This window comes from Mycteria americana, chromosome 22 (genome assembly GCF_035582795.1).
Source record: "Mycteria americana isolate JAX WOST 10 ecotype Jacksonville Zoo and Gardens chromosome 22, USCA_MyAme_1.0, whole genome shotgun sequence".
Taxonomy (NCBI): Eukaryota; Metazoa; Chordata; class Aves; order Ciconiiformes; family Ciconiidae; genus Mycteria; species Mycteria americana.
In genome coordinates, this window is record NC_134386.1 from 2322907 (window position 1) to 2349697 (window position 26791).

The 26791-nt window shown below is 46.3% G+C and overlaps 1 protein-coding gene across 2 annotated transcripts; it reads left to right on the forward strand.

Moving 5' to 3' along the window:
* The first annotated feature begins 1269 nt into the window (after positions 1 to 1269).
* On the forward strand, positions 1270 to 26628 carry KPNB1 (karyopherin subunit beta 1). 2 transcript variants are annotated; one of them, XM_075522710.1, is made up of 22 exons: positions 1271 to 1577; positions 1861 to 1919; positions 5115 to 5297; positions 6760 to 6960; positions 8587 to 8739; positions 9849 to 9908; positions 10147 to 10236; positions 10662 to 10772; positions 12394 to 12495; positions 13702 to 13926; positions 14339 to 14530; positions 15899 to 16029; positions 17250 to 17397; positions 17730 to 17801; positions 20102 to 20246; positions 21931 to 22013; positions 22644 to 22751; positions 23010 to 23153; positions 23265 to 23370; positions 23719 to 23833; positions 24435 to 24596; positions 25289 to 26628. In XM_075522710.1, coding segments are annotated over exons 1-22 (2631 nt in total). In that variant the 5' UTR covers positions 1271 to 1537; the 3' UTR covers positions 25290 to 26628. The 2 variants fall into 2 exon arrangements, with proteins under 2 accessions (XP_075378824.1, XP_075378825.1); XM_075522709.1 differs by lacking the exon at positions 25289 to 26628 and having other exon boundaries at positions 1270 to 1577; positions 24435 to 24600.
* Positions 26629 to 26791: the final 163 nt, after the last annotated feature.

Here is a 26791-nt window from a genome sequence, read left to right on the forward strand (position 1 = left end):
ACTTCCCCTCATTTACCCGCTCGGAGACGGCTGCATTTGATCAGATCCCATTTCTGGAGTGCGTCCCTTTCCTAGGAAACCAAAATATATTCAGAGAAAAGAATGATTAATCCAAGAAGCATGACTGCCAGGGCCGAGCAGCGGCTAACGCGCGTCTGCCTGGAGCGGAGCTCGCCTCTCCCGTGGCAGCAGCGCTCTTCCCTGCCTCCTCAGACTCCTGCCCGCAGGAGGAGAGGACAAGTCGCCAGGTAATTGTCCCTTTTCCCTGTGGCCTCTGTATTTAGTCCCACAAAGCAGCCCGATTGTGTTACTAATTGCTCGCTCCCGGTGAGCGAGCTAGAGCCCTGCAAGTCACAGAGACTGCCTTGAATTATTCAGCTACACCTTTGGTCTGCCCTCCTTTTTTTCAGTTATTCGTTTTTCCTTTTTTTCTTCTAAAATTCTGCATCCCTGTCCTCGGAACCCCCCTGCCCCCCGACTCCCGTGGGGCGGACACACGAGGGCCGTGGATGGCGGTGCCGTGCTCTCGCAGCCAGCCCGGGACTGCGCTGGCGGGGTCGTCTCCTTGGGCAGCGCGAAGGGGAACAGTTAAAACACACCGGTCAGTGGTGCCCTGCAGCAGCGCTCATCCACGGCTACCGGCACCGGCCCGCGCTGCCCCGCGGCACCAAGCCGTGTCTGGCAGCGCCGGTTCCCGCGGAATGCCCGTCCCAGCGCGGCTCTCCGGGGCCGCGGCAGGGCAGCCGTCGTCCCACCACTCCCCTCCCCGCCCCCCCCCCCCCCCTTTACACGGTGCAGCGTTAAACTCGCGGCAGTTTCGGCGGGGGCGGCAGCGACGCGAAGGCCGGTTCCCTCCCCGGGCTCCGCTCCCCGGTCGGAGCCCAGCACGTGGCTCCCCCCCGGGCCGGCTCCGGGGGCGCGGGCGGGAGCAGGAGCAGGAGCAGGAGCCGCTCCCTGCGGCTGCTGCGGGCGGAGCCGCCCCAAGGCCCGCCAGCCCCGGGAGCCGCCGATGCCGATGCCGGTACCGGTACCGGTGCCCGCCCCCGCCCGCGGCGCGGCCCCCACGTGGCCGCCTCCCCCAGCGCCGCCGGGGCGCCCTTCCCGGCACCGCCCAATCAGCGCGCGCACCGCCGGAAGCCCCGCCCCCAGCCTTCCTCCTCGCTGCCCGCCAATGGCCGCGCCCCGGCCGCCGCCGCCAATGGGAGCGCGCGCCGCCGGCGGCCGGCGGCCAATGAGCGCGGCGGCGCGGGGCGGCGGGCCGCGGCTGGTATCCCTCCGCCGCCCGCCCCGCTCGGTGTGCGCGCGCGCGCCCGCCCCGCTCGCGCGGCCCTTTTCTCCCTCCGCCGCCCGCAGCAGCAGGAGCCGCCGCCGCCGCCCGCCGCCCCCGCCCCGCCAGGCCTCCGCGCGGGACCCCTCCCTCGGCCGCGTCCGCGGGGCAGGCCCCGTCTTTCTTCCCTTCCCCTCCCTCCCCTCCTCCGGCCCCGGCCCGCCCCGCTTTCCTCCCCCCCGCCGGCGCCGGAGCCGCCACGCCGCCGCCATGGAGCTCATCACCATCCTGGAGAAGACGGTCTCGCCGGGTAGGGCGCGGGCGGCGCGGCGGCGGCCTGAGGGAGGGCGGCGGGTAGGCCCGGCGGGGCCGGGCGGGGCGGGGGCCGCGCACCCCTGGGGCGGCCGAGGCGGCGGCCCCGGCCCCGGGAGGGCGTGGGCGGCGGCGGGGGAGGCCGCGGGGCGGCCGGGCCGGGGGTGGGAACCGGGCGGGTGGGGGTGGGGGGGCTCGGCCGCGGCGTCCGCCGGCGGCGCCTGAGGGCCGGGCGGTTGGGCCCCGCGCGCCCGCTGACTGACGCCGGTTTCCCCCGGCAGACCGCTCCGAGCTCGAGGCGGCGCAGAAGTTCCTGGAGCAGGCGGCCATCGAGAACCTGGTGAGCGCGTGGGGGCGGCGGGGCCGGGACCGGGGGCGGCGGGGCCGGGGCCGGGGCCGGTGGCGGGCGCCCCCCTCCCCCACCCCACCCGCCCCGCCCGGCCAGGCCGAACCGCCATGGAGCGCAGCCTACCCTGCCCGCGCCCGGCCGCCGCGCCCGACCAATAGCAGCTCGTCCTCAGCCCCCGCCAGCCAATGGGAGCGCGGCGCCGGGCAAGGGGGCCGCGCCGGCTGCGGGAGCGGCCGCGGGCCATGTGCGGCCGCGGCCATCGCTGCCCCGGGCGCCGCCCGGCCCCGCGGCCTTCCCCGCCTGCCGCCCGGCCCCGCGGGCAGCCGGGCTCCCTCCTCCCCGCACCGGCATCGGCCGTGTGCCCTCCGCGCGGGCGGGCGGGCGGGCGGCGGCGGGACGGGAGCACCGGAGCGGCCCCGGAGCCCCGCCGGCCAGGGGGGGAGGGGGGTCAGGGGAGGTCAGGGGCTTGTGGCTTCAGCCTGAGGGAAGGGAGGGGAGCTCCGCTGGGCTGCAAGCTGGGAGCCGAGTTCTTCCTGTGACCTTCTTAAAAAAAAAAAAAAACCTGGGAAAAAAAAAACCAAACCTAAAAAAGGTGGAAAAAAAGCAAACCCACCCCGCGTCTCATCCGTGCACTGGAGCGGGGGCGGCGGAGCAGGATTTTTGCTTAGTCAAGGTGTGGAGCTGCAGCTGCTCCGCGGTCCTGGGAGGGGAAGGGGAAGGGTTTGCGGTGGCACCGGGCTCTCCTGGAGGGCGGCTCACGTCGGGGGGGTGTTGGCTCCTGGCGTTTTGGTGGTGTAGTCGTTATCGTCACCAACAAAACTGGCATCCTTTGGTTTCTTTAAGCAATTACATGCACTGGTCTCCGCTGGTGTAAACTGGGGAAGTCACAGAATCTTTATTTCTATTGCTCCATTTTAAAGTGTGTGAAGCATCCCACAGAATCAGAATTGACGTAGCCTTCGTGCTTAATGTCGGGTTTGAGTCAAAATTCTCTGAATTGCTGTTTGTTAAGTCTTAGGATCCTCCCCGTTAGACTGAAGCTTCCTGGGCTGTGTTACATGAAGTATTTCAGGGCGATGTACTCGAGCTGCTCGCTGTCCTGGGTTTCAGGCTTTTAAAACAGCTGAGGGATATGCCAATTTTTCACGGTTTTGTTTGTACTTGCTGCCATGCGAGAGCCAGGTCAAGGCAGCAAGCGGAGGAAGCTGAGCTTATGCTGGGGCTAAAATTTGTGTCCTGGTGTGGGATGGGGACACGGAATGGTCCAGCCATGGAAAGGGCAGGGGCTGAGGAGCTCCACGTAGGCTGCGAGGGCAGTTAATGGCTCGGCTCTGCAGGAGGATGAGGATGTGGGGTTGAGGGCCGTTCCCATCGCAGTACGTGGTGTGTGGGTGGGTGGGGAGAGGGAAGGGGTCGAGATGGGAAGGGGTAGGAGATACAGGGTTGAGCGAGAGGTTCTGCGCCCGGGGCCACAGCTGAGCACCCAGAGCTGGAAGTGATCTCCCAGTTAGTTAACTGACATGCACCCGCAGAGCGGATTGTTCTTCCTCGTCCCCTCCTCCTCCCCCCTGTAGTTAATTTAGACCTTTTTCTGAGATTTTCATTGATACTTCTGTAGGTGTGGGACCTGAGGTCACATGCATCTGCATTTGCTTTGAGTCTCAAGTCTGGAACGCTTAATGTAATGCTTCTCATTTGTAGCTAGAATTATGCTTAAAGCTCCATGAAAAGACAAATTTTTTTTTTTTTTGCTAATTGATGAGTGAGAAATCCAAGGATGCTTCTTCACCTTTGAATCTTAGTACAGTTTTCTTCTCAAAGGTGGCGGCAACACTTTTATTTTGTCCTGTGAACTTTTTTTTGAATGGTTCCTCACTTTTAATAAAATCAGTGTGTAAACCGTGAGCACTCTTGATGGTTGGGAAGTGGTTTAGTGTGGTATATTTGTAGGGGTTTTGTCTATTGCATTAAAATTTCAGAGTATCTCTAATGGCTTACACTCATCAATTTAACTTGTCCCACATTTTTGTTTCCAAATTCTGCAATTTGAATGTTGAAAAGTGCTGGATAGCCCAACTAAAATTTTTTTTTATTTTTAAGAGCTGCGCTTGGTCATTGAAAATGACCAAAATTGTATTTAAAGCAGTGCAAGTTACTGGAATTATTCTATGTTTCTGTTGAACTTCTGAAAGTTAAGTTAGCTTTAAAAATGATGTTTTGGTGCCCTGAAATCTTTCGATGTATCTTAAGTTCTGTTACAGGTATTATAGAAATGGGTTACATGTAACCGTATGTTGAACGTTTTCAGGAAAACCACGTTCCTGCTTGGCGTGAAACGGTTTTGAAAATGGCACAGCTGTCTCCACTATTTCCTAGAAAGATTTTCTTAGTAGGCAAAATGCTTCATAGGGCCAGCGAAACAAAAAAGCTTCGCTGCTTAAACTTTAGCTGTATCTTGTACACAGCGGAAGTTTCTGAAATGTCAAGCTGTCAGATCAGGAAAGGATTTAAATGCGGAGGCATTTCTCACTAGCTCTCACCAAAAGCAAGTGGCACGAATGTCAGGTATTTTTATCCACGTACGTGCTTTTTGTGGGGGGTAATCTTCATGTATTTCTATGTACCTTTGATTGCAGAGAAGCAAGTTTGTAATCTTACAAACCTATTTGTAATGCACCAGAGGAGCATCTGATTTCACATTTTAACAATTCCTGTGTTAGATTATAGTTTGGGTGTTTGCCTTGAAGCAAGGAAATAAGTAGCAGAGGGTTACTCTTCGCCATGTTTGATATCCATCCAGAAAATACATATCTTGGCATACAACCCGAGTAGTTTATTTAAAGGCATATTTAAAGCAGGCAGGAGCACGGAAGGTAACAGTCTCTCAAGTAAGCTGAAAAAAAATCCAGCAAAGTCAGTGCCTACTTACGTCGCTTTCCAGCGGTTCTGATTAGGAGCTTAACACCCGTAATCTCGGGATGGAGCCGCCGTCGTTGCGCGGTGGTGCTGGTTTGCTGTTGGCCTGGTAGAGAAGGACCTTCAATGAGTCGTGGTCTCGTTTTGCTGGGCAAATGGGGATTTTTTTTATTTTTTTTTTCCCCTTGTTAGTGGGGAGGTGCAGGCAGGGGCAGGTGCAGGCAGGCGCAGGCAGGCAGGCGCGGGTGCTGAGCCCTCCTCTCTCCGCAGCCGACCTTCCTGGTGGAACTGTCCAGAGTGCTGGCAAACCCCGGCAACAGCCAAGTTGCCCGTGTGGCGGCCGGCTTGCAGATCAAGAACTCCCTGACATCCAAGGACCCCGACATCAAGGCCCAGTACCAACAGAGATGGCTCGCGATCGATGCCAACGCCCGCAGGGAAGTCAAGAACTACGTAAGTTTTGTGACTTTTGGTTCTCTGTTGTTTTCTCGCGGGGGGGATGAGCCGTGAATGCCCTGTCCGTCCTTTTCCACCTGAGGAGTCTTCCCTTGGCTGGCTGCTCCCTTTCATGAGATGAGCGGTGTCCTCCGCGCTTGCGTGGGTGCTTCGTTGCTTGTAGCATATTTAATCTGTAGAATTATTAGGGTAAAAGACCAAAGAGGTATGAGGCTGTGGCTTTTAAATTCACACCTGTGAATACTTTTACAAAGAGCCTCTGAATAGTCTCGTGTGATGATGGGAGCTGATGGGCATGGCTTCCCCACTGGGTGATTGCAGCTGGCTTGGTGTTTGCTTTTTCTCATACTTGAACAGCTTCCTCAACTGTTTTACAATCCACATTAACATCTTTGAAGCGTACTCTGTGTCTGAACACACGTGTTCACACGAGGCCTAGCAAATTTTAAGAGTAGAATATGGTCAAAAGTTTGCAAGTTCCAAATAGGAAATTATATTCTTAAATTTTCACACAGTTGGTGAATTTGCCTGAGGACTCCTTTGTTCTTTGATAGTTAAAAGTTCAGGACTTGCAATGGCAGAACTGGTGGCTTAGTGTTTTTCGGCTAATGGGAACAGAGGTATGCTTGGACGTACGCAGCATTTTGTAATTGATACAAGTTGGCCATACGGTTTATGTAATGTTTTTGTGTTAATAGAATCCCTATGTAGCAGAATAAGGTTGGGCGAGTGATGATGGTGACACAACTTCAGTCTTTTATTTACATTGATGACAGCTAAAGGGGAACTTACACTGTTAACAGGAGCTGCCATATTGTTGTGTACTGAAGCTTACAAAACCAGTTTATTACTGTTTTTTGTCAAGTACCATTAGAAATACAGTGTCTGTTAAGTGGATATATGGAAAATGAAGACGTGTAACTGGAAATGCCGAAACAAATGCACACCCCTTCATGTTTTTAAGAAACAGTTATTGAAGTACACAAAAAAATCATTCTTCTGATTGATTGCAAATGAAACGAAAAAAAAATATTCAGTCCTATTCAGATTATCTTGGCATAAACAGTCTGGTATTTGGGGAGGATTTTTAAGCTACAATTTGTTTAGCTTTCGCAACTTTGCTTTATAATACAAGCCGGGAGGAATTGTTCAGTGAGTCATTGTTGTGCGTTATGGCGCATAGCATTGTGTACGGGATTTAAAGGATGTGGTAGAAGTACGTGTAATCACACAGCTGTATCTCACTTCCTGAAAGGGGCAGCCATGGCCAAGTTCGTTTCAAACATTATTTGTCCGTGGTCACAGCCTCGTTTGCAGCGGGAGAAAGCAGAACAAGCAAACTGCTCTATTGAGGAAGGGGTGTGTTTGGAATAACGTCAAGCGAAGACTTCAGTGGCAAGCCAGTGCCCGTCTCTTTGGTCACTGACATCAAACCATCGCCTGATAATCTCTCCCGCAGGTTTTGCAGACGTTGGGTACAGAAACATACAGGCCCAGCTCAGCCTCTCAGTGCGTGGCCGGCATCGCGTGTGCAGAGATTCCCATGAACCAGTGGCCCGAACTCATTCCCCAGTTGGTAGCGAACGTAACGAACCAGCACAGTACGGAGCACATGAAAGAGTCAACGTTGGAGGCCATTGGATACATCTGTCAGGATATCGTGAGTATATTTTAAGTATTATTGTGAGTATATCTTAAGTGCTGGCCCAGCCTCTCCCCAGCACCTTTTCTATTCCAGCCTTTCCGTTCCCACACATCTATATCTAGTAGGCTGTAACGCTTCCTTGTGGCTGTCTCTTAATACTTGTCCGGAGGATGTCTCTGTGCTGACAGAGCGATGGGCAGTAAACACGCAAGGATGGTGTCTGAAAGGACTGACCTGCTTTCGCAGCACAAATCCAGGTCATCTTTCATAAGGTGCAGATTGAAGTCTGTGTGTTGCTGCGATCGTATGCTGGTGAGGGGTGCTGTTATAAAACTTCAGCTGAACAGCCAGTTGTGTAAAATGTTACAGATGAGTGGTAAGCATTTGATTCCTTTCTGTGTTGGGGAAACCTGACGACTACCTTCATCTTGCGTAAGGAGTCCCTTTATTCTTAATTTAGGAATTTTTGATGCACGGGCAAGAGTATTTAGCTCTTTGAGGCACCTTCTACAAAAGGTCTCATGGTTTTATCAGTGTAGTTTGCAATATCACGATGTGTTGCATCAAGTATCTGATGTGAATTGCTTGCAAAAACCCTGTGCACTGAAAAACAAAATGAGCTGCTGCTTTTTTGGTGCCGCTGAATGCCTTGGAGAATGTATGTGTGGCCTATCGCTGGTCGAACCTCGGTATAGTGAGGTAGAAAGAGAAATCTTCTGTTTGATGCTTTCATCAGGCTGCGGGAGATTGGTTTCGTGGGGAGGTCAGTTGCTTCATGGAGGGTCAATGAAATAAAAGAGGAAATCTCCAGCTGTATGGGGGGAGTGCTCCAGGTCGAGCATTGTTTGTTACAAGTCCATGCAAGACTTGGGTGCGTGTTGGTTGTTTCTTTGGGTGGTATGTATCATTGGCCTCTGGATTTTTGGATGCCCTGGCTTTCTAGTTGGGTATTTTGTAACCAAGATCCTTCTTAGAGTTGTGTAGTTTGTCAGTCACATTGTGACGCAGTTTGTGACAGTAGTTTGGGAATCTACTGCTGCATAAATTCTGATGTTACAATTAATACAGTTACTTTGGGGATCTTGCAGTCTTTAAATTTACCACAGAGAAAAATTAATCTTTAGTCTATGTTCACAGCTTTATTCTTTAAGCCTTGAGTGCTTAAGTTACCTGTCCTTGCTGCTGGTCCAGGCAATATATTTTTGCCCTACGTCTAAAAAAGATTGGCAACTTTACCAATAAAAGTATCAACTGCAACTGCTGACGTAGACCTCTGCCCAGTATATAAAGGAATGGAAAACAGTCAGTGTTTTTTAACTTGCTAATTGAATGAAGTCAAGTAGTCTGAAGCTTGTTGATCTATTATTTGAAACAGTCGCGTTTATTTGGCATTTATGACTTGAATATCTGCAGTATTTGTCCTCAGATCAGTCTTCTCTTTCCTGTCCCAGAAGGTGTAAAGACATAAGGGTGTATGAATTCCTTGTACTTGCGTTCTGGTCCTCCCGTTGAACAAAGGGCTTCTTGGCCTTAGTGTCTTAAAACTTCTGCTTGTAGATTTCAGGATCAAACTTTGAGGTTACTTTAAAATATGGAGAAGGTTGTTCAGCTGGCAAGTAACTTTATCAACACTTCTTTTAGGATCCAGAGCAGCTTCAGGACAAATCCAATGAGATCCTGACAGCCATCATCCAGGGAATGAGAAAGGAAGAGCCCAGCAACAATGTGAAGCTAGCAGCTACTAATGCACTCCTGAACTCTTTGGAATTCACCAAAGCAAACTTTGACAAAGAGGTGAGGGAGTAACAATTCTTGGCCTAAAATGCAAGGGCTGAATCCATGGTCTATGATGAGAAATCATGCACCACGCTGAATTTTGATGCATAATTCTGTTGCAACTGAGACTTGGATTCATTTCTGTAAATCTGCTATGTTCTTGTTGTAATGCAGAAATACTGTGGGAATCTTCAGAGATTCATCAATGGAAAGGAAGCATCATTGACTTTTTTGGATAAATTTGAACTGACCTTAGAGTTTAGCCTATTAGATGCTCTGCTTCCTAATCAAACTCTACTCTATAATGCTGCTGTAAGAGTACAAGCTTGGATCAGCACTTTCTTTCAAGTCGTGTGGCAGCAATCCAGATTTAACTTTGCCTCTGAAAATTGTTGGGGGAGGAAGGCCTGTAAGAGCCTTCAGACTAGGGGCCTCAGAATGAGAGTCTTTTCAGAACAGACAAATCTATTGATTTTTCTTTTTCTTCTCGGATTAAGTCTATCCTCTAGGTCTCTACCAGGGAGAGTATGGGGAAGATGGAATTAATATTGAACCTTCAGCTTAGAAGGTCTTTTAACGAAAACTTTCCCTAGTCAGCTATTCAGTGGATGTTGATGGGGATCAACCAGAGTCTTTCAGAATCTGGGATGGGGGGTGCATGATCCATTCAGACCGTATTTCTGCTGGGCTTCAGTGCTGTAAATAGCCTGGGTATAAGTCTGTTCCTTCCTACTAAAATGCAAGTATCCAGGTACTGCCCCTCAAGAAATGTATGTCCTGACTGAGATTTGAGGATTCTTGAAGCAATTGCTTAAACGGTTCAGGAAACAGCAGGATTTTTTTCTTCTCCCCCCAAAAAACTAGTGTCTTTAGTTCTGCTGTATCTTTCTATTTTGGACAGCTGTTAAGCACTTTTTAAAATGGAAGCTTGGGATTATCATTTTGGGGAAGAAATGATTTAAAATACTGCAGTGAATTGTAACCTGTACTGTTGCTTGGTCTTGATAAGTGTTGCATGAGTGATCATACTAGTCCAGACTCAAAATAACAGCCTCCATAGGAAGAGTTGCAAAGACTTTAATGCTTTTGTAAGGCAGTTCTAATGTTCTTTTATTTCTCCCTTCTAGTCCGAAAGGCACTTTATTATGCAAGTAGTCTGTGAAGCAACGCAGTGTCCAGATACAAGGGTGAGTGAAATTAAATGCTTGATTTGTCACTGCACCTTTCTGGGGAAGGTGGCTAGAGTTAAAAGTAGTAAACTTACTATGACGATTTATGTTGCTTGTTGTGAAAGACCTTATTAGGTATGGAGTAAGCTAAATCAGTAGAAAGGCTGGGTTATTAACCTGTGGTAGGCTACAACTGCGCTTGGTTTTCAAAGCACTCAGAAAGGTCGCATCTTTGATCCATTTTCTACTCTGACAGGTACGAGTGGCTGCCTTACAGAATTTGGTGAAGATAATGTCCCTTTATTATCAGTATATGGAGACATACATGGGTCCTGCGCTTTTTGCTGTGAGTACTCGGGTTTCTCGCATATAGTTGTCTGGTCTTCCTGTACTCCTTTGTCCTAATCCAAGAGGAAAAGTTTTCCTGCGTTCCTGATTTGTGTTTCTTTTCTTCGGCTGTGACAGCACACTGTGAGTCCCCTCTTTCCTAGCAAAGTCTGTAAAACCAGCATCAGGTGTTTCAGACTTGAAACTCCAAAAGTCAGGACAATGCGGATTGCTCGACTTGCTCTGCAGTCCTCCTGAGGTGCTGATAGCTGATAAACTTCTAAATGAGGAGATTGTCTTCAAGAACAGTAACTCTAATGTGGCATCCGATTTCAGACAATCTCGAATCTCGTACCAGTTGGGCAAAAGTTGGAGCACATATTTCAGGAGAAATAAGTTGCTAAAATGTCCTTCTCTCCCCTCCTTTCTTTCATGTTTCTAAAGATAACTATTGAAGCAATGAAAAGTGACATAGATGAGGTGGCTCTACAGGGGATAGAGTTCTGGTCAAATGTCTGCGATGAGGAGATGGACCTGGCTATAGAGGCGTCTGAGGTGAGCTCGCAAATGACTGCTGAAAAGCAGCGAATGCCCGTGGTCGTGTTTGGGAACACTGAACTCGTGTCTTGGAACCACGTCTGAAAGTCCTCCTGTTCTCTCCCGAGCGGAATGGTGTAGGAGAGCCCCTCCGATCCCCTTGTGCAGCAGTCATGCGTCCATGATGAGACCTCATGCACCACGCTGATGCAATGTGATGCATGTCTCTAGCAGAAGCTGAGACCTGAGGCTGCCCGAAGCCCGCGGGGCTGGTTGACTCTGCGGGTGTTAAGTGCGCTGCAGACATCAGCACAGTGTTGTGGTACCCAGCTTAGTTTTTAGCTGCTAGCTTGGGTACTAGGAGAGCTGTCTTACCCAGGGCTCAGCTATGATTAATTTATTCTGCCGTTCAAGGTAACTGTGAAGCTTGTAGCTAAGGTTGCACAGGGGCCGCCATTTGGAATTCCCTTTAATAACTCTTTGGGTTATTTTCTAGGCTCTGTAGCTTAATATATACTTTTTAGTGTAGCTTGAATATAACCCCTTTTGCTTACTAGATTAGATCAGGAGGGACTGCCTTTTTAAGCGAGTAAAATGGTTTTAATGCCAGCCTGGCTGGGAATTGAAACTAGTTGAGATAAAGATTCTCTGACAGGTTTGATGAGAACACGCTGTGACATACAAGTGCTAGTTTTCTGCAAATGGTACGTGACAGCTACCTGATTTCTTTTTAGCATTCCAAAGTCAACTCAAGCTACTCCTGTAAGGTTAACCTAAATGTGCATTAAGCATGTATACTAGACACAGCATAATACCAGAAAGTTCTCAGTATCATGAAGATCTTTGAGCTGTCGCTTCATTAAGACAGCATCTCAAATTGTTGAGATGTGTACCACATTGAAGGGAGAGGATTTCTTGAATTTCCTGCTGTCTTGGACGCCTAGTGGACTCTGTTACACTGATGTGTAAGATTTTGGGGTCTGTTAAAGGTGTGAGCAACTTAGTCCTACCCCAGTGCGCAAAAAGATTGATCACGTTCTATATAATACATTATTTATGAGTTAAGTATAAAATTATGGGATGAAATAAAAGTAATCATTATCCCTTATAATGGATGGAGCTGGAGATGAATTTGGGGTATTGTTCCGCATGCAGATGCTGTTTGCATAAATTAGCTCTAGAGATCAATAATAGCTTAAACTTTGAAGGGCTTTAGATGAATCATATCCATCTTTAAAAGTAGCTAAATATATATTTATGTTGAATGCCCAAAAAAGCAAGGATAGCAAGGATAAAAGGACAGTCAGCAGCACGTAGGTTTAGTTTATATGCTGAAGACCTTTTGCTGCTTCTACTTGGGGTCACTTGTTAATTATACATAACTGAAAATATTTATATTTGTACTGTGTGAGGAGGGGCTCTGTACGTGTATGGAATGGCAAATTGAATTTGCTTATTGAATATTTAACTGGGATTGGTGCAGGGTGTCCTTGAGGTTCCTGTGTGTTATGGTAACTTAAAGTTTGTCTTGGGAAGGAGAGGAAAGCGTGCAAAAGAGAATTTGTATCTACTGCAGTTTGTAATTCAGACCTCATGCCTGTATAGCCACTGAGAATCATTTTGTAACCTTTTTTTCTAGGCAGCAGAGCAAGGAAGGCCTCCAGAGCACACTAGCAAATTTTATGCAAAGGGAGCACTACAGTATTTGGTCCCAATTCTAACACAAACATTAACAAAACAGGTGAGTTGCAAAATCCCTGGTGCCTGTCGAAAAATACGTACTATGCCCACTTTCAAGTTCTGGGACAGTGATACTACTGTGGCATGGAGGAGCAAACTGTCAGTGGTGGTCATTGCTCCATTGCATAGGTGACTTCTTGATATGCTTGGTCCCAAAGGTCCTTTAGGTCCCCTCGGGTAGTTTTTAACGGTGCACTTGTTCAGAGCACCTGTAGTGGCAGTCCTTGGTCTGTGATGAGACATCATGCACCACTCCGACTGAATGATGCATCATTTTTAGGGCTGAGACTGTCAGACTGCGTGCAGTGTCATTTTTATGCTGAATTCTGTTAACACATGCTTGTATTTACGGTTTCTGAAGAGGTTTGATAGTTATCTGTATTCCTAACAAAATGTTTGTGAAATTAAATATACAGTCTCTGCGTCATTAGAGATCCAATTTCTGGAATTCCTGAGCTGTACTTTTTGAACTGTGAAGTCCATGTTTATTTAGTATCTATTAAGCACTTCACAGGGACTTGTTTGGACTGTGTTTCACAGTCTAATCAAAATTAATGGAATCGCTTGCTACAGCAGGTCTAATTATAAAATAAAACTGTTAATTAAGCCATACAGGACGGAGTTCATTTGGCTTACTGCAATGGACTGGGAAAATGCTTGGTGCTCTTAGCGAATCCAGGGAATTGTTTCCCTGTTTGTTTTGTATTGCTGTCCGCCTGGATGCGGAGAGTTAAATTGCAGGAGGTTCTAAAGTGCTTGTTAAAACAGGAAAGATAAAACAGATAAGAGAATCACAGGTACACAGCTTCAAAGGAATTTGGTAAGTGGCTGAGCTAACAGTCGGAGGGGGGAAGAAGCTATTTAACTGGTACAGCGGGCCACTGCGAGGCGATGGCATGGATCAAAGGAACAAAATCTCAACCTAGATGAGAGAGAAGCAGTTTGGAAGATGTATGAGGCTACTGTAGGTGCGTCGGTAAAGAGCTAGCAGCCTTATACCAGGATGGAAAGGTACAGATGATGCAAGTAAATCAGGTTGCTTCTCTGCCAGAGATGTAGCTAGTACTTCCAGACTTGAATTAATTTCTAAATATAACACCTGCTAATAAGGCAACGTTACTTGCAGTAGATCCAATGGGATGCCCCTGCCTGTGAGTGGTCAGGGATATTTTCCCCCAGACTGACCAGGGTGCTGTTCTCTTCCTAGGATGAAAATGATGATGACGACGACTGGAACCCCTGCAAAGCAGCAGGAGTCTGCCTCATGCTCCTGGCAACCTGCTGTGAAGATGACATTGTTCCTCATGTGCTGCCCTTTATTAAAGAACACATTAAAAATCCAGATTGGCGATACAGAGATGCAGCTGTGATGGCTTTTGGGTGCATTTTGGAAGGACCAGAGCCTAACCAGCTCAAACCACTGGTCATACAGGTGAGATTCACTGTGTTTTCTTGGAGGCTTGTAACTTCCTGAGAATGCCTGTTTTGCACGTTGTTCTTAATCTGAGGAAAAGCAAAAGGATGCCGCCCTTTAATCATGTTCTAGAGAGATTTGGTAGGCTCAGGGCAGGTAGTTAGGTTACATAGCTGTGAATCACAAGGACACGCAGGACTTCAGAATACCTGACTCCAGATGCATCAGTTCTCAAGTCTTCCCTCCTGGGAAATAACTTTATGAATCTTAAAATATGAGAACAATGGCCTAACTGGGTCTAGACTGTCCTCCCCTCCCCAGTCTATCGCTGTCTCATAGGGAATACATTAAAATCAGAAACAGTGACAAACTCGTATTTGCATATATTGCATTTGATCACATCTTTCTCCTGACTGCAATTATATTCTAGGCAATGCCAACTTTAATAGAACTAATGAAGGACCCCAGTGTTGTGGTTCGAGACACAACTGCTTGGACCGTGGGCAGGATCTGTGAGATGCTTCCTGAAGCTGCCATCAATGACATTTACCTCGCCCCACTGCTGCAGTGTCTGATGGAGGGCCTGAGCGCTGAGCCCAGAGTGGCGTCCAACGTGTGCTGGGTAAGGCAGCCCCTTTGCTGTTGCACATATAAGTTTCTATCAACGAGGGGAACGCAGCTTGTGTTCATGTATATGAATATATATACGAATACACACACACACGCATATATATATATATATATATACACACACACACATATATATATACTCACGCACTTAAATGGATTTCAGAGATGACTCACGGCTTGGTCATCCAGCACACACAACTGTTGTTAACTGTAAGTTATCTCACGTCTGTTTTGTGGCTCTGGTAGGAAAGAATAAAGGAAGAAATGGATTTTTAAGGAGAAAAAAATGCTAATATTCACTGAGTGTAGAAGTTGCCTTCGGTTTGAAAATGCTGTGGAAGCTGTCCTTGATAACCAGTGTGATAGAAAAGGCATGCTGGGATTTAGCTTTTTTCTTGGGGGCAGCTGGATTGCCTTCTTAATCTTAAGGGAGAGACGAGATACCTTGTTTCCCATTACCTAAGCCTGCTTCTGCAGTGGTTCCAGAACTAAATTAAAGGAGCATGAGACTTTTTTTTTTGTTCACTTGCAGAGCTGCAGTCCCTTGCGTTGGCTTGCTAACTTCAGTTGTATTGTCATCTTGATGCATGTCTACTACCAAGTAGCGTATCTGATCTTTCACTATAAAGAGATGTGTCCCTTACTGCCTTTTAAGAGAGCTGCTCAATAAGAATTGAGCTAGAGATGAGTATTTGCATGTCAAAACAAGTTTTAGAAATGACAGAATTCATTCTCTCCGTATTCCAGAGGTTTGAAGACTTCTAGTCAGCACGGAAGCTTTTCCACAATACGCTGATCCTGGCAAAAGTCCATGTAGCTGTGGCTTTTGTCTTCTGAAGATGATGACTACTATATGTTTTTAGATCGAAATGAAAATCAGGAGGCATTCAACTTTTCTAATCCACCTGTCTCTCAGAGCAGTTACAGTTGCTCTGCAGTTGGGAATTTGAGCAGTCCGCAGCCTTGTCTAAACCACGATTTTCATTTACAATGATGCTGGATAGTGGGTAGAATCTGTTAATACCCTGTGAGGTTCAAGCAACCTGCCTTTCTTCAGTTCGATTTTTTGACAGCTACCGGTTGCTGAGACCAGTAACACTGTGTAGACATTTGACCACAGACCCGGTGACTGCCTTGCGTGTTAACGTTACGTTTTAAGTCTTTGAAAATTTTCACCACTGTTGCACCAAAGTTCAGTGCACTGAACAATTAGCCGTTCATGAAGGGAGTTGTTAATCCTGCACATGTTTGGGGTTTTTTGGGGGTTGTTTTGTTAGAATGAAAACTGTTGGAATGTATGTTTCTGGACTTGTGAGGGTAAACTCATCGGAGCAATAGCAATGGTTGTTCTGTGTTTCAGGCCTTCTCTAGTCTTGCTGAAGCTGCCTATGAAGCTGCAGATGTAGCTGATGATCAGGAAGAACCAGCAACCTACTGCTTATCCTCTTCATTTGAGCTCATAGTTCAGAAACTTCTGGAGACCGCAGATAGGTAACACTAAACCGGCTGGCTTAAGCTCTGCAAAGATGCTTTTTTTTTTTTTTTTTATTACTTCAGACTGTTGGTCCTCTTTCTCTTGCAGCTTAGATCTGAATGGTGTTTTATCAGAACTGGGCTTTTTTGGTATCACATGGAATATAGAATGCTAATCCCTAGGAAAAAAGCTATTCACACAGAATAATTTCTCAGTATTTTGTCCATATCTGCTTTTAGTAAGTCTGGGGTTTCCTCCAAGAGTGCCTCTTCTGTGTTTTACTTTGAAGTTTCCAAGCACTGTTTAAGACTGTGCACATCTTTGTACAGTAGTGATGAGACTCTTCAAGGTTGGCTACAAGGCCACTGAATAATCAGGATTGCAGCAAGAGATAATTAGAAATCTGTGTGTATCGTACAGTTCATCTTACTGTGATTGTTTTATGCCGTGGTTGTTGCTGTAGTGTTACATCCATTTACATTAGCACCAGGTACTCCCAGAAGAGCTGAGGACCTAGTTAGGCTAGATATTGTCCTTCTCCCAACTAAGTTGAAATATAAATAGACGAGGCAAAATATTTTCTCGGTTCTGCAGATGCAAAAATAAGGGTAATGCTGAAGTCATATTCTGCCTTGAAGGTCACATAAATCCTGACAGCTCAGAGTTCAATCCTTGGATCAGTTCAGTCATCAGTTGAAGCCTTTTGCTGCAGGATGACTTCTTCTTAAATGGTGTCCCTGTCTGAACAGTTCAAAGTCTAAACTCTTCCTGTCTAATTTACATCCAACCAGAAGTGTAGTGTCTAGCTCAAGGCTCTGATGTCCATCAGTCATCTTAGCATAGATCTCAGCTGTCTTTATTTCAAATTTAACACCCTCACCAACATCTCGGAAGGATGTTAGAGAGCTAGTAATGTATGCTGCTCACCTCTTGAGACCATCTCTTCGCAGGCAGGATAATGGCACACTGGAAGATGTGGGTTTAAGACTTTTTCTGTTCCTGTACTTGCTGCCAGTGACTGAAGATATTGGAAGTCATTATTAATAGCGAATGGAAAAAAATGTTCCAAAAGTGGCTTCACAAATTTCATTTACTTTCAAGTCTTGGAATACAGGAATGCAAGTGCTTCTGCTTGTCACAACACTAAAATTTAGCTGTTACCAATTTACTAAAAAAAAAGTCTGTTTCTAAGCAAGCCTGAGCACTGGGAGCTGCAAATATATTCCTTCTGTTACAGGCCTGACGGACACCAGAATAACTTGAGGAGTTCTGCATATGAATCTCTGATGGAAATAGTGAAAAACAGTGCCAAGGACTGTTACCCTGCTGTCCAAAAGACAACTCTGGTCATCATGGAACGACTGCAGCAAGTGCTACAGATGGAGGTAGGTAAACCCGAGTTTTAAACCCCCGTTACTGTAAGGGGTTTAAGGAAACTAAGTAGCTGTGATGTTGCCGTTGTGCTGTGGCTTCATCTGGCGTAGAAAAATGAGTTTTGTTGCTGTCTGTATATGTTACAGTATAATATGTGTTTTGTGGGGTTTTTTTTGTAGATAGGTAGATATATTAAGCTTCTGAACAGTACCTCTTGTCTTAAATTTGAAGAAACAAATATTTAAAATTGAATCTCTGGAACTCATAGTGCTGTCAAAATCCGCTGGGTTTGCATGGACTGCGATGGCAGGCTTTTCACGTGTGGGGTTTTGTTCTTTTTCAGTCCCATATCCAGAGCACTTCCGACAGAATCCAGTTCAATGATCTTCAGTCTCTTCTTTGTGCTACTCTACAGGTAAGTTCATCTCCTGTGTTTGTATTTAAGGGAAAGAGGTGGTTTTAGAGACATTTGTGTGCCCCTGAGCATGCAGACTTGGTCCTGTTGATGAGATCTGAATGAGGAAATTGGATCTTGTGTCCCAGCTGACATGTGGGAGGTGATACAAGGTTCAGAAGGCTTCAGTAGAGTACGACTGATAAAATTCAGGGCAATATGAATAAAGAACACTATGCAGCATGTTAAAGATTGTATATGCTTTCAGACTGGCTCTTATGTTGGCTACATGCTGAACAGTTGCTTTGGTTGGCACAGACAAAAAAACTCCGTAACGGCTTTAATTTGTTCATCTGCCTCTTGTGGTTGGTGTTCTTATTTAAAATGGCACTAATTAAAATGCACTGAGCGTCCTTGAAATTAAACATCTGGTAATGAACAGCCCGTGTGACTTGGAGTACTAGCGCATTTCAGTTCCTTGCTTACTCCTACAAAGTCCACTGAAAACAGCTCCTTTCCCCCCCCCCCCCCAACCGCTCAGGAGATTGATGGGACCATCCTCTGAAATAGGTGGTATTTGGTAGTGAAGCTTTCCTGTTTGCACTGCAGGAAGGGTGGTACTGTGCTGTCATGCCTAGCTTATTAACACTTACAAGGCGCTGCTTTAAAACTCTGTAACAGACGTAGATTCAGCATCAACGCAGCTCTGTGCAGCTCGGAGAAGAAAGGAGCATTTTCTGGAGGTGTAGCAGAGTACTATGTAATCGGAAATAAAAGCGGAGCAGAGTATCTGTCTCAGATTTATTCCTTTGTTGGGTGGTGTTACCTGTTCTCTGCAGGTTTTCTTCCATTCCCATTAGCCCAGGAAAGGGAGCTTTTTCCTCGCCTGCAGGTAACAGCCTGTTTCTATCGGGTTCAGCTTCCCATTCTCTTAAGGGAGGTTAGGAGGTCTCCTGGGTGTTGTCTCCAGGTTGTTTTGAGAAATCGTTAACTTCATCCTTCTTGTTCAAAAGCCCATAGCATCAGCTGTTACTTCCACTCTCCAATTTTTAGGGTAATTTTTCACATAATGGGTAGATGGGAATAATCTGTCCTTATGGTGGGCTTTATGAGGAGACTTCAGTATCTAGAATCTCTCCTTTCGGCACAGTATGATCACTGATCTCTTTCAGGACACCTCTGCCTGTGGGAAGTGGTGTACAGGTGGAATTAAACTGCTAGTTTTAATTTGTAAATGTGTGTTTCTTCATAATCACAAAATCTGAACCTTAAGTATTTACAGTAGCTGCAGCAGATACTTAAATACCACTAAGTAAAAATCAGCAGACAGATTATTTTCAGTGTTATATAGTCAAATATACTACTTTGTTACATACTTTTTCTCTTCTGCTGGAAATAAAATTATGAACATCCAGCAGAGGAAAAACATTTATTAATATTTAAATGTACCGAGAAAATCAAGACCAATTATTTAAACAGTCGAAGTCAATCTCTTTGGAGTGACTCAGTTTGAAGAATCAGACTTCAAATAATTATTTTCCTCTGCAGGTTAAGGAATCAGTCTTTCTCTTTTCATAGGAAATGCAAATTTATTTGAAATACGGACACATCAAAGCTGTGTTCTGTAGTTCACGTGCTGAAAGGGATGGTCAGAACTGTACGCTAGGAGCAGAGCATAGGTTAAGCTCAGGTATTTACCTGGGGTGTTTTCGTGGTCCTTCTGCTCGCTGTAATGTGCTGGGTAACGCAGAGCACGTGTGTGCTCACCAGCCTGCTCTGCTCGTAGGTAAGGCCTCAGTTTTGCTTTTCAGACATCTCGGTTCTAAACGTGTTCCTGTAAACCTATTTTGCATTGCTTGTGTGTTCGTTTATTCTCTGTTCATCCTGGGTAGGAGAGGTTTGACTGCAGGTAGCAGTAAGGACATTCTTATGTCATATTTCTGAAGTTTAATTCTGTGGTTTAGAAGTAAAGCTTACATGCAACCTGTACTTGGCAGTAAGAGATTGTGGTCACATTGCTGTGATAGAAAAGGGCTTGTTTTATAGGGCCAAATTTGGGATGGTCACATTTAATGCCAGCTTAAAATGGAAAGCCCGGAGAATAGCCTATGCAGCAGGAAAGGTAAATTCAGCTTGTTCCGTAGCTGGAAAATTGAATGCAGCTAAAATGAATGGGACTTTGCACTTGCACTGACAAAGCATATTTTTGCAGCAACAGAGTTCAAACAGCAGCTTCCTTTTTAGCAGCCCAATGCGGTCACGAGTGTTTGGAGCTAGTGCAGGAGATGTAAATTACAATCTCTTTCTCCGTTCCCACCCAGAACGTCCTCCGGAAGGTTCAGCACCAGGATGCTTTGCAGATCTCTGACGTGGTGATGGCATCTCTGCTGAGAATGTTCCAGAGCACGGCAGGTTCGGGGGGTGTGCAGGAGGATGCCTTGATGGCAGTCAGCACCCTGGTAGAAGGTCAGTCTTGCGCTGCAGAGCAGAGCTGTGTTCGGGGCGGGGAGGCAGAGCTGGGACAGAACTGGTTTGCTTCCTTCTCTTTTTGACTATATGGCAAAAAACATTGTTAGTTCCTGGTTTTGCTTGAGGTATGGTTTTGACCACACATCTCACCACATCTATCTGTGAAGCTCTGGGACTGGTCGGTTATGCTAGATTGTGTTTCATGAATGAATGGTTTGTTTTCCGTTAATAACGTAGCTAGAAAATTCTGCCAGAAAAAAAAACTTTGTGTTAATTTGTACGGTGCCCAGCGCAATGGGAACCTGGTCTCTTTGTGCTGCTGCAGGACAGATTTAGCGTTATCTTAATGATTCATACTTGTCATTGCCTGTGACCCGTAGTTGTTTTGTGGAGTTTTGTCAGTGGTGGATTAACAGTTACTGTTCTTGTTTAAAAGAAATCATGGTGGCAAAGAGCAGTGTTAGAGTGGGTCAGAATGGGTGAAATAAAATAAAATTTGGGTTGTGGTATTGCAGGCAGTTTGAGCTTCATGGTTCAGGTTTAGAAGGTGGTGGCTGTGGCATCGTCTGGAGCTCTAGGAACGCGCTCTGTTGTCAAATGCTACGTATGAGTGTGAAAGCTGAGGTGCTGTTGAAAGTCTACGTGTAACCTCATTGCCTAACGCCCCTGCCTTGTCTCCAGTAAAAGCCACGCATGATTTGGAAATGGGTCTTCAGGAGTGGGTCAATCAGTTTGTAAGGAGGCTTGTTTGAGTCTTCCCTTTTTCCTGAGGCTGTTAATCCTGGCTAGCCTGTTGAGGGTCTGAGCAGGTGACAGGACCTGTTTCTAGAAGTAGTACATGCCCGATTGCTCTGAGAACACAGGACACCTTGTAAGTGCCGCAGAGTTAGTTTTGGCTTTTTGGAGTAGCCCCTTCCGACACTAGCGTGTTTTGGAGAGCCGGTCTTTGGCGGGTACCCCTCTGACTGCTCTTGGGAATGTTTAGCGGGATTGCCTGAGGAAGCTGGGAAGCGAATGAGAAGGTTGGGTGGGATCGTTGCAAACTAACCAGCAAGTGAAAATGAAAATGTGTATCCTCTTGGGACAAAGGCCTTTTCACTTTTGGATAGATAAGTCTGCATGCATGGTCTTAGTAATGCAAGTGATTTGGGGAAGGTAGGAGTTAGCGGAGAAGAGCAGAAATATTTTACTTCAAATATTGCTTAAATATAAACATACTGGAGTGCACTGCTTGAACTGCACAGCTCTGAAGAGGTTGAGCAGCTGTTTCCAAAAGGAAGATGTTACAGCAGTAAAGCGATGTGAAAAGGTGTAGAGTTTTCAGCTGATGCAAAGCAACGTAACAGTGCTGAACCTTGTCTGAAGCGTGCCGCCAGGTCCCCCTCCCTCTGATGGGTCTGCTCCGTCAGGAAGATCTCAACATCCTTTCTGAGCACAGGGAGGGGGTTGTCTGCCTTCAGAGGCCTGCAAAGACTTGAGCTTTTTTGAATCTCAGTTTAGTCCCGGTGAACATGTTTCACTGATGCTTAGGTTTTGTGTGAGAATTGGTTTGTTGTGCTTCAGTGGAGTGTACAGGTACTGGTTTTGGGTGGAATATAATGGTGGGTTTCTGTTGTGTTGAACTCCAGCAAATACGTCGTAGGTTGGGATTTTTTATAACTAGAATATTTTCTGTGCACAGTCCTAGGTGGAGAGTTTCTGAAGTACATGGATGCCTTCAAACCGTTCCTTGGCATTGGACTGAAGAACTATGCTGAGTACCAGGTAGAGGTCAAACCAGGCAGCCCTGTGTTCACAGTCTCTAAATTCTCATCTGCTCACAGCTGCTGAGTTCAGCAGGTGTGCATCTGTAAAATACCACAGCTTCTGGTGATGAAACAAACATTGGAGCCCCATAGACTTTTCTCTAATTACTGGCTGCATGCACACATTTAGACCCTCTTCTGTTTAATTCGGCAGAAGGCCTTCACTGACTTGACACCTGTGTTTTCACAGTGGCTGCATATTAGTTGGCCTTGATGAGGAAAGAGGTTGCTACTGGCTGTGAATTTCCATTAGAAGGTCAAGTCATGGTACTCACAGTGGGGTGGATGTTTAGACCACCCAGCTGCTGAATTTGGTAGTGTTTGTTCAGACCAAGTACCTGTCACTTTGGCACCTGGATCTCTTGCCCTCCCCCTTGGTGAAGCAAGCTCAGCTCTTTGCAGCTTTGTAATGTAAACGGTTAACGAAGCAGGGACTCATCAGCTGCTATATGAGGGTCGTTATTCTCGGTGGTTTAATGGCTGCAGACTCTCAACCACTACTTAGTGCTTTAATAAGCTGAAGCTGTAAGGATAGAGTGTGGAAGACTGACTCACTGGGTGGGTGTCTTACTTGCTGTTCTATTTGCAGGTTTGTCTGGCTGCAGTGGGCCTGGTTGGTGACTTATGCAGAGCCCTGCAATCCAACATCTTGCCTTTTTGTGATGAGGTTATGCAGCTGCTCTTGGAGAACTTGGGGGTGAGTGTTTACCTTCTCATTAGCCAGTTAGTAACAGTTGGCTTGCACACTGAGAAGAAAGTGGGAGGTGGGAGAAGCAGAAGTGCTAGGCATGCTCTGAAGATCTTGTGTTTGACAACTATCTTGCTTACTGTTTGAATGGAATCCAAATTTATTGGGGGGAAGGATTTACATTTCAAGTAAGTGTCTTAATTGATTAGCTCCTCCCCCCTTAAAAAGAAGCACAACTGAATGTGATGGTGCTGAAATCTCTTCCAGAATGAAAATGTTCATAGGTCTGTGAAGCCTCAGATTCTCTCGGTGTTTGGAGATATTGCCCTTGCCATTGGAGGAGAATTTAAGAAATACCTAGATGTTGTACTGAATACCCTCCAGCAGGCTTCCCAAGCACAGGTTGATAAGGTAAGCCAATGGTGCACACTCCGGTTCCTTCATTAACATCATAAACGAGTAAGGGCTGTGCACGTGTCATCAGGGACATTGCTGAAGTGTGCTTTCCTGTTGCCTTTCCAGTCTGACTATGACATGGTGGATTACCTGAATGAGTTGAGGGAGGGCTGCCTGGAAGCTTACACTGGCATCATCCAAGGATTGAAGGGAGACCAAGAAAACGTGCACCGTGAGTACTGTGTCCTACTGTGGTGTTTCTGTGCCTGAAATGACAAAAGGAGATAGGAAGAACTCTGCTTGGACAAGCTGTTTCACGGTTGTTGTCACGTCCATGGGCATATCCTTGTTCATTCCTGTCTGCATGGGAGTGAACGCTCTGCTGCCATGAGCAGGGAATGGGTTTAGAGCCCTTCCCTGTGGTTCCTCTTCCTCTGGCAGCTTTTCCCCTCCCTATCTGAGAGAGCTCTTCTGGGGTCGAATTCTGGCTGTCTGGGTGTACACTGGAATCCCTTTAAAGGACAGACTATTAAACATGAACTGTGTTTCACCCTGCTATAATAAAGCTGTCTTCTTTCAGCGGATGTGATGCTGGTGCAGCCCAGAGTAGAATTTATTCTGTCTTACATTGACCACATTGCTGGAGATGAGGATCACACCGATGGAGTAGTGGCATGTGCTGCTGGACTGATAGGGTAAGCATCCCGATCCTATTTCAACTGACAGCACACTCGGGTAGATAGACAGTACAACAGCCGTAATATTTGAAGCTGCATTTTTATGACTGTCTGAAGTATTTAATGTCAGTTCTGGGTTTTTACAGTCTAGTGTTGGCTGATTAACCCAAGGTGTGAAGTGGTTACGCAGGTGAGGTCCTTTAACTGACAGGGTGAAAACCAGTAGGTAGCAGTGAAAGTTGGATGTGTGTTACAGAAATTCTAGATCTAGGATTTTTCAAGGATGACCTGGGCTTAAAAACAGAACACCCTACCCTCAGTTCCCTGGGTACGGAGGAACTCGGGTCAGGGTGTTTTAATCTTTTCTATTGCATTTAGGGAGAGCTGATGGGAACGTCAGGGAGATCAGGCTTTGGACAGGAGATTGAATGTCTACCGTTAGTCACAATTTCAGAAAACTGTTCAGCTCTCCTCCTGCTGAAATTAGTGACCATATGCAGCATTTTAAAAAGGACATTAGCTGTGAGTCAGATTTCTTTTTGCTAGCAAGAGCTGATCAGAGTGGTACTGGCACATCTGTTTGTGGCACTCAGCCTCAAAGCCTCTCTTTCTTCTTCAGGGATTTGTGTACAGCATTTGGAAAAGATGTACTGAAATTAGTAGAAGCTAGACCCATGATACATGAACTGCTAACTGAAGGAAGAAGATCCAAGACGAACAAAACAAAAACCCTCGCTACCTGGGCGACTAAAGAACTGAGAAAACTGAAGAATCAAGCTTGGTAAGGGATTACACCCACCTCTTTTTCATGTTGCATAATTATGAAATTGGCTAAACTCCTGAGTCTGAAAGAGATGCTTCACAAAAGCCTCGTTCTCTAGAAGGTTTTTTTCTCATTTATTTTTCTGTAAACAAGCCCGATCTGTGGTCTTGTATATCAGAACAAATACAAACCGAGAAATGCGGTGAACTACTTGGCTTTCACAAGACCAGATGCAGACTGGGGGGCTCCTTGCGTTGTGAAATGCGTCACCCTTACTAGTCGGGGACGATCCTGCGCTCCTCCAAATGCGGTATAATTGAAGCCCCTGGACTCCTCAGTCCTACTCGGAGTTCAAGGAGCGTCTGGACGACACTCTTAGTCATATGGTTTAGTTTTAGGTAGTCCTGCGAGGAGCAGGGAGTTGGACCCTGATCCTTAGGGCCCCTTCCAACTTGAGATATTCTATGAGTCTGTGATTCTACTGAAGCGCCTTTGAAACGGAGCAGACTGTAGAGAGGGGCGTGATGGTGTATGTGCATTTGGGAGCCTAAGTCTGTTACAGCTTTGTCACCCCACCTTGAGAAGTTCCTTAGTATCCCTATTATTTCTCTTTTTTAGTCAATTTTTTCCACTTACTGCTAGTTTTATCTCCCGAATGCGGGGTTTTGTGGTGGTGGAGGGTTTTTTTGATGGACCCTTTTTGCTTGCAGATCTGTTACCATTGGGATGACACCTGAGACCCCCACTGGAAATCTCCAATCTTTTGAAAAAACCCGGAAGTGAGGAGTGTGCACGGATGCTGAATGTTTGGGAATGAGAGGATGAGTGAGTGAGGCTTGAAACACACCACATTGAAAATCCCGCCACAGCAACAGCAGCAGCGCTGTTAGCGAGCTGAGCACTGACTTGCGTAGAAAACCTGGCATCGGCCATCTTCGGGAAGAGGGAACGACCGATTTCTGTCCGAGTAACGAGCAAGTCTCTTCTTCCGACAGACCAGGACTAGCTTCTCTGTCGTGGCCGGCGCAGAAGGGGAACGGCCGGTTTGGAGGAGAGGAAACTGGGTTCAACTGTGGTGCTCTTTGTCTGAGGTCTGGCTTTGGCTGCTGGAGAGAGATGGAGCCTGGGTCTCCAGCCGCCTGCTGTAGCCTTTGCCGCACGATGCTGTCGGTGCATGGGATAAAAGGAGGGGGTGAAGGATTTTCAGTCTAGGAGTGAGTGTGTGTGAATGAGGCGGTATCCACATTCTCAACTTCAAGTCATTGCAGTTTATCTTTTCCCAAAAAAAGGGTTAGCTGTTGCATTTCATAAACTAACCGAAGTTCAGTCTACTGATGCAGCATAAGAGATGTAAAAAAGAAAAGAGGAAAAAAAAAAAAAAAGAAAAAAAAAAAAAGGAAAGTCGCTCTTTAGGGCTTTTTATTTTAGGGAAACACTGACGAATGTTCAGAGCTCCCGTTCTGAGTGACGCTTTTCATGATGTCGTTTCATCAAAGCGCCTTTCCTTCCTTAATATTGTTCAACTGTGAATGTAGAAATGGGGGAAAAACAAAACTCTTGCGTTAGAGGGAATAGAAATAAATTGTCAAACAAGATTTCAGGCTTAAAAAAAAACAAACAAAAAAACCAAACACACAAACAAAAACACAAACGTTAAGTGCTCCGAATTGGCAGTGAGAACGCAAAGGGAAAGATCTCTCCTGACTTGTACTGTAGCAGCCCGAACACCCACAAAAATTGTGCCAAAGAGTTGAAAAACAAAATAAAACTTCAGGTAATATTTTGGATTGCAAAATGAGGATAAATTCAATGTTCAAACAAAATCTGATAAAATGCCATTTGGAAACTGCTTGGCCTTTTGTGCTCTTTATTTGATCAAATTTAATGTGGTATTGGTCTCTTGCTGCACTTCAAAAACAAAAAAAGGAAAAAAGAAATTTATATAAAATATATATATACTGACTTGAGCTTACACAAGACGGCACTTGTAAAAGGTTATATTTTTCCACTGCAGTTGAAGATTAATAAAATGGTGTCAAACATTCCCCAATACTTCCTTTTTGTATTCTTGGTCTTTCCAGTAAAAGGGGAACCCATTAATGATTTTTTTTTTTTCGATAGAGTAGTAACAGTCTGATGGGCAACGCAGAAATGAATTGGCTGTTTACTGCTTCCCCAGTCATGCAACATCTTATTTTCACATGAAGGATCAG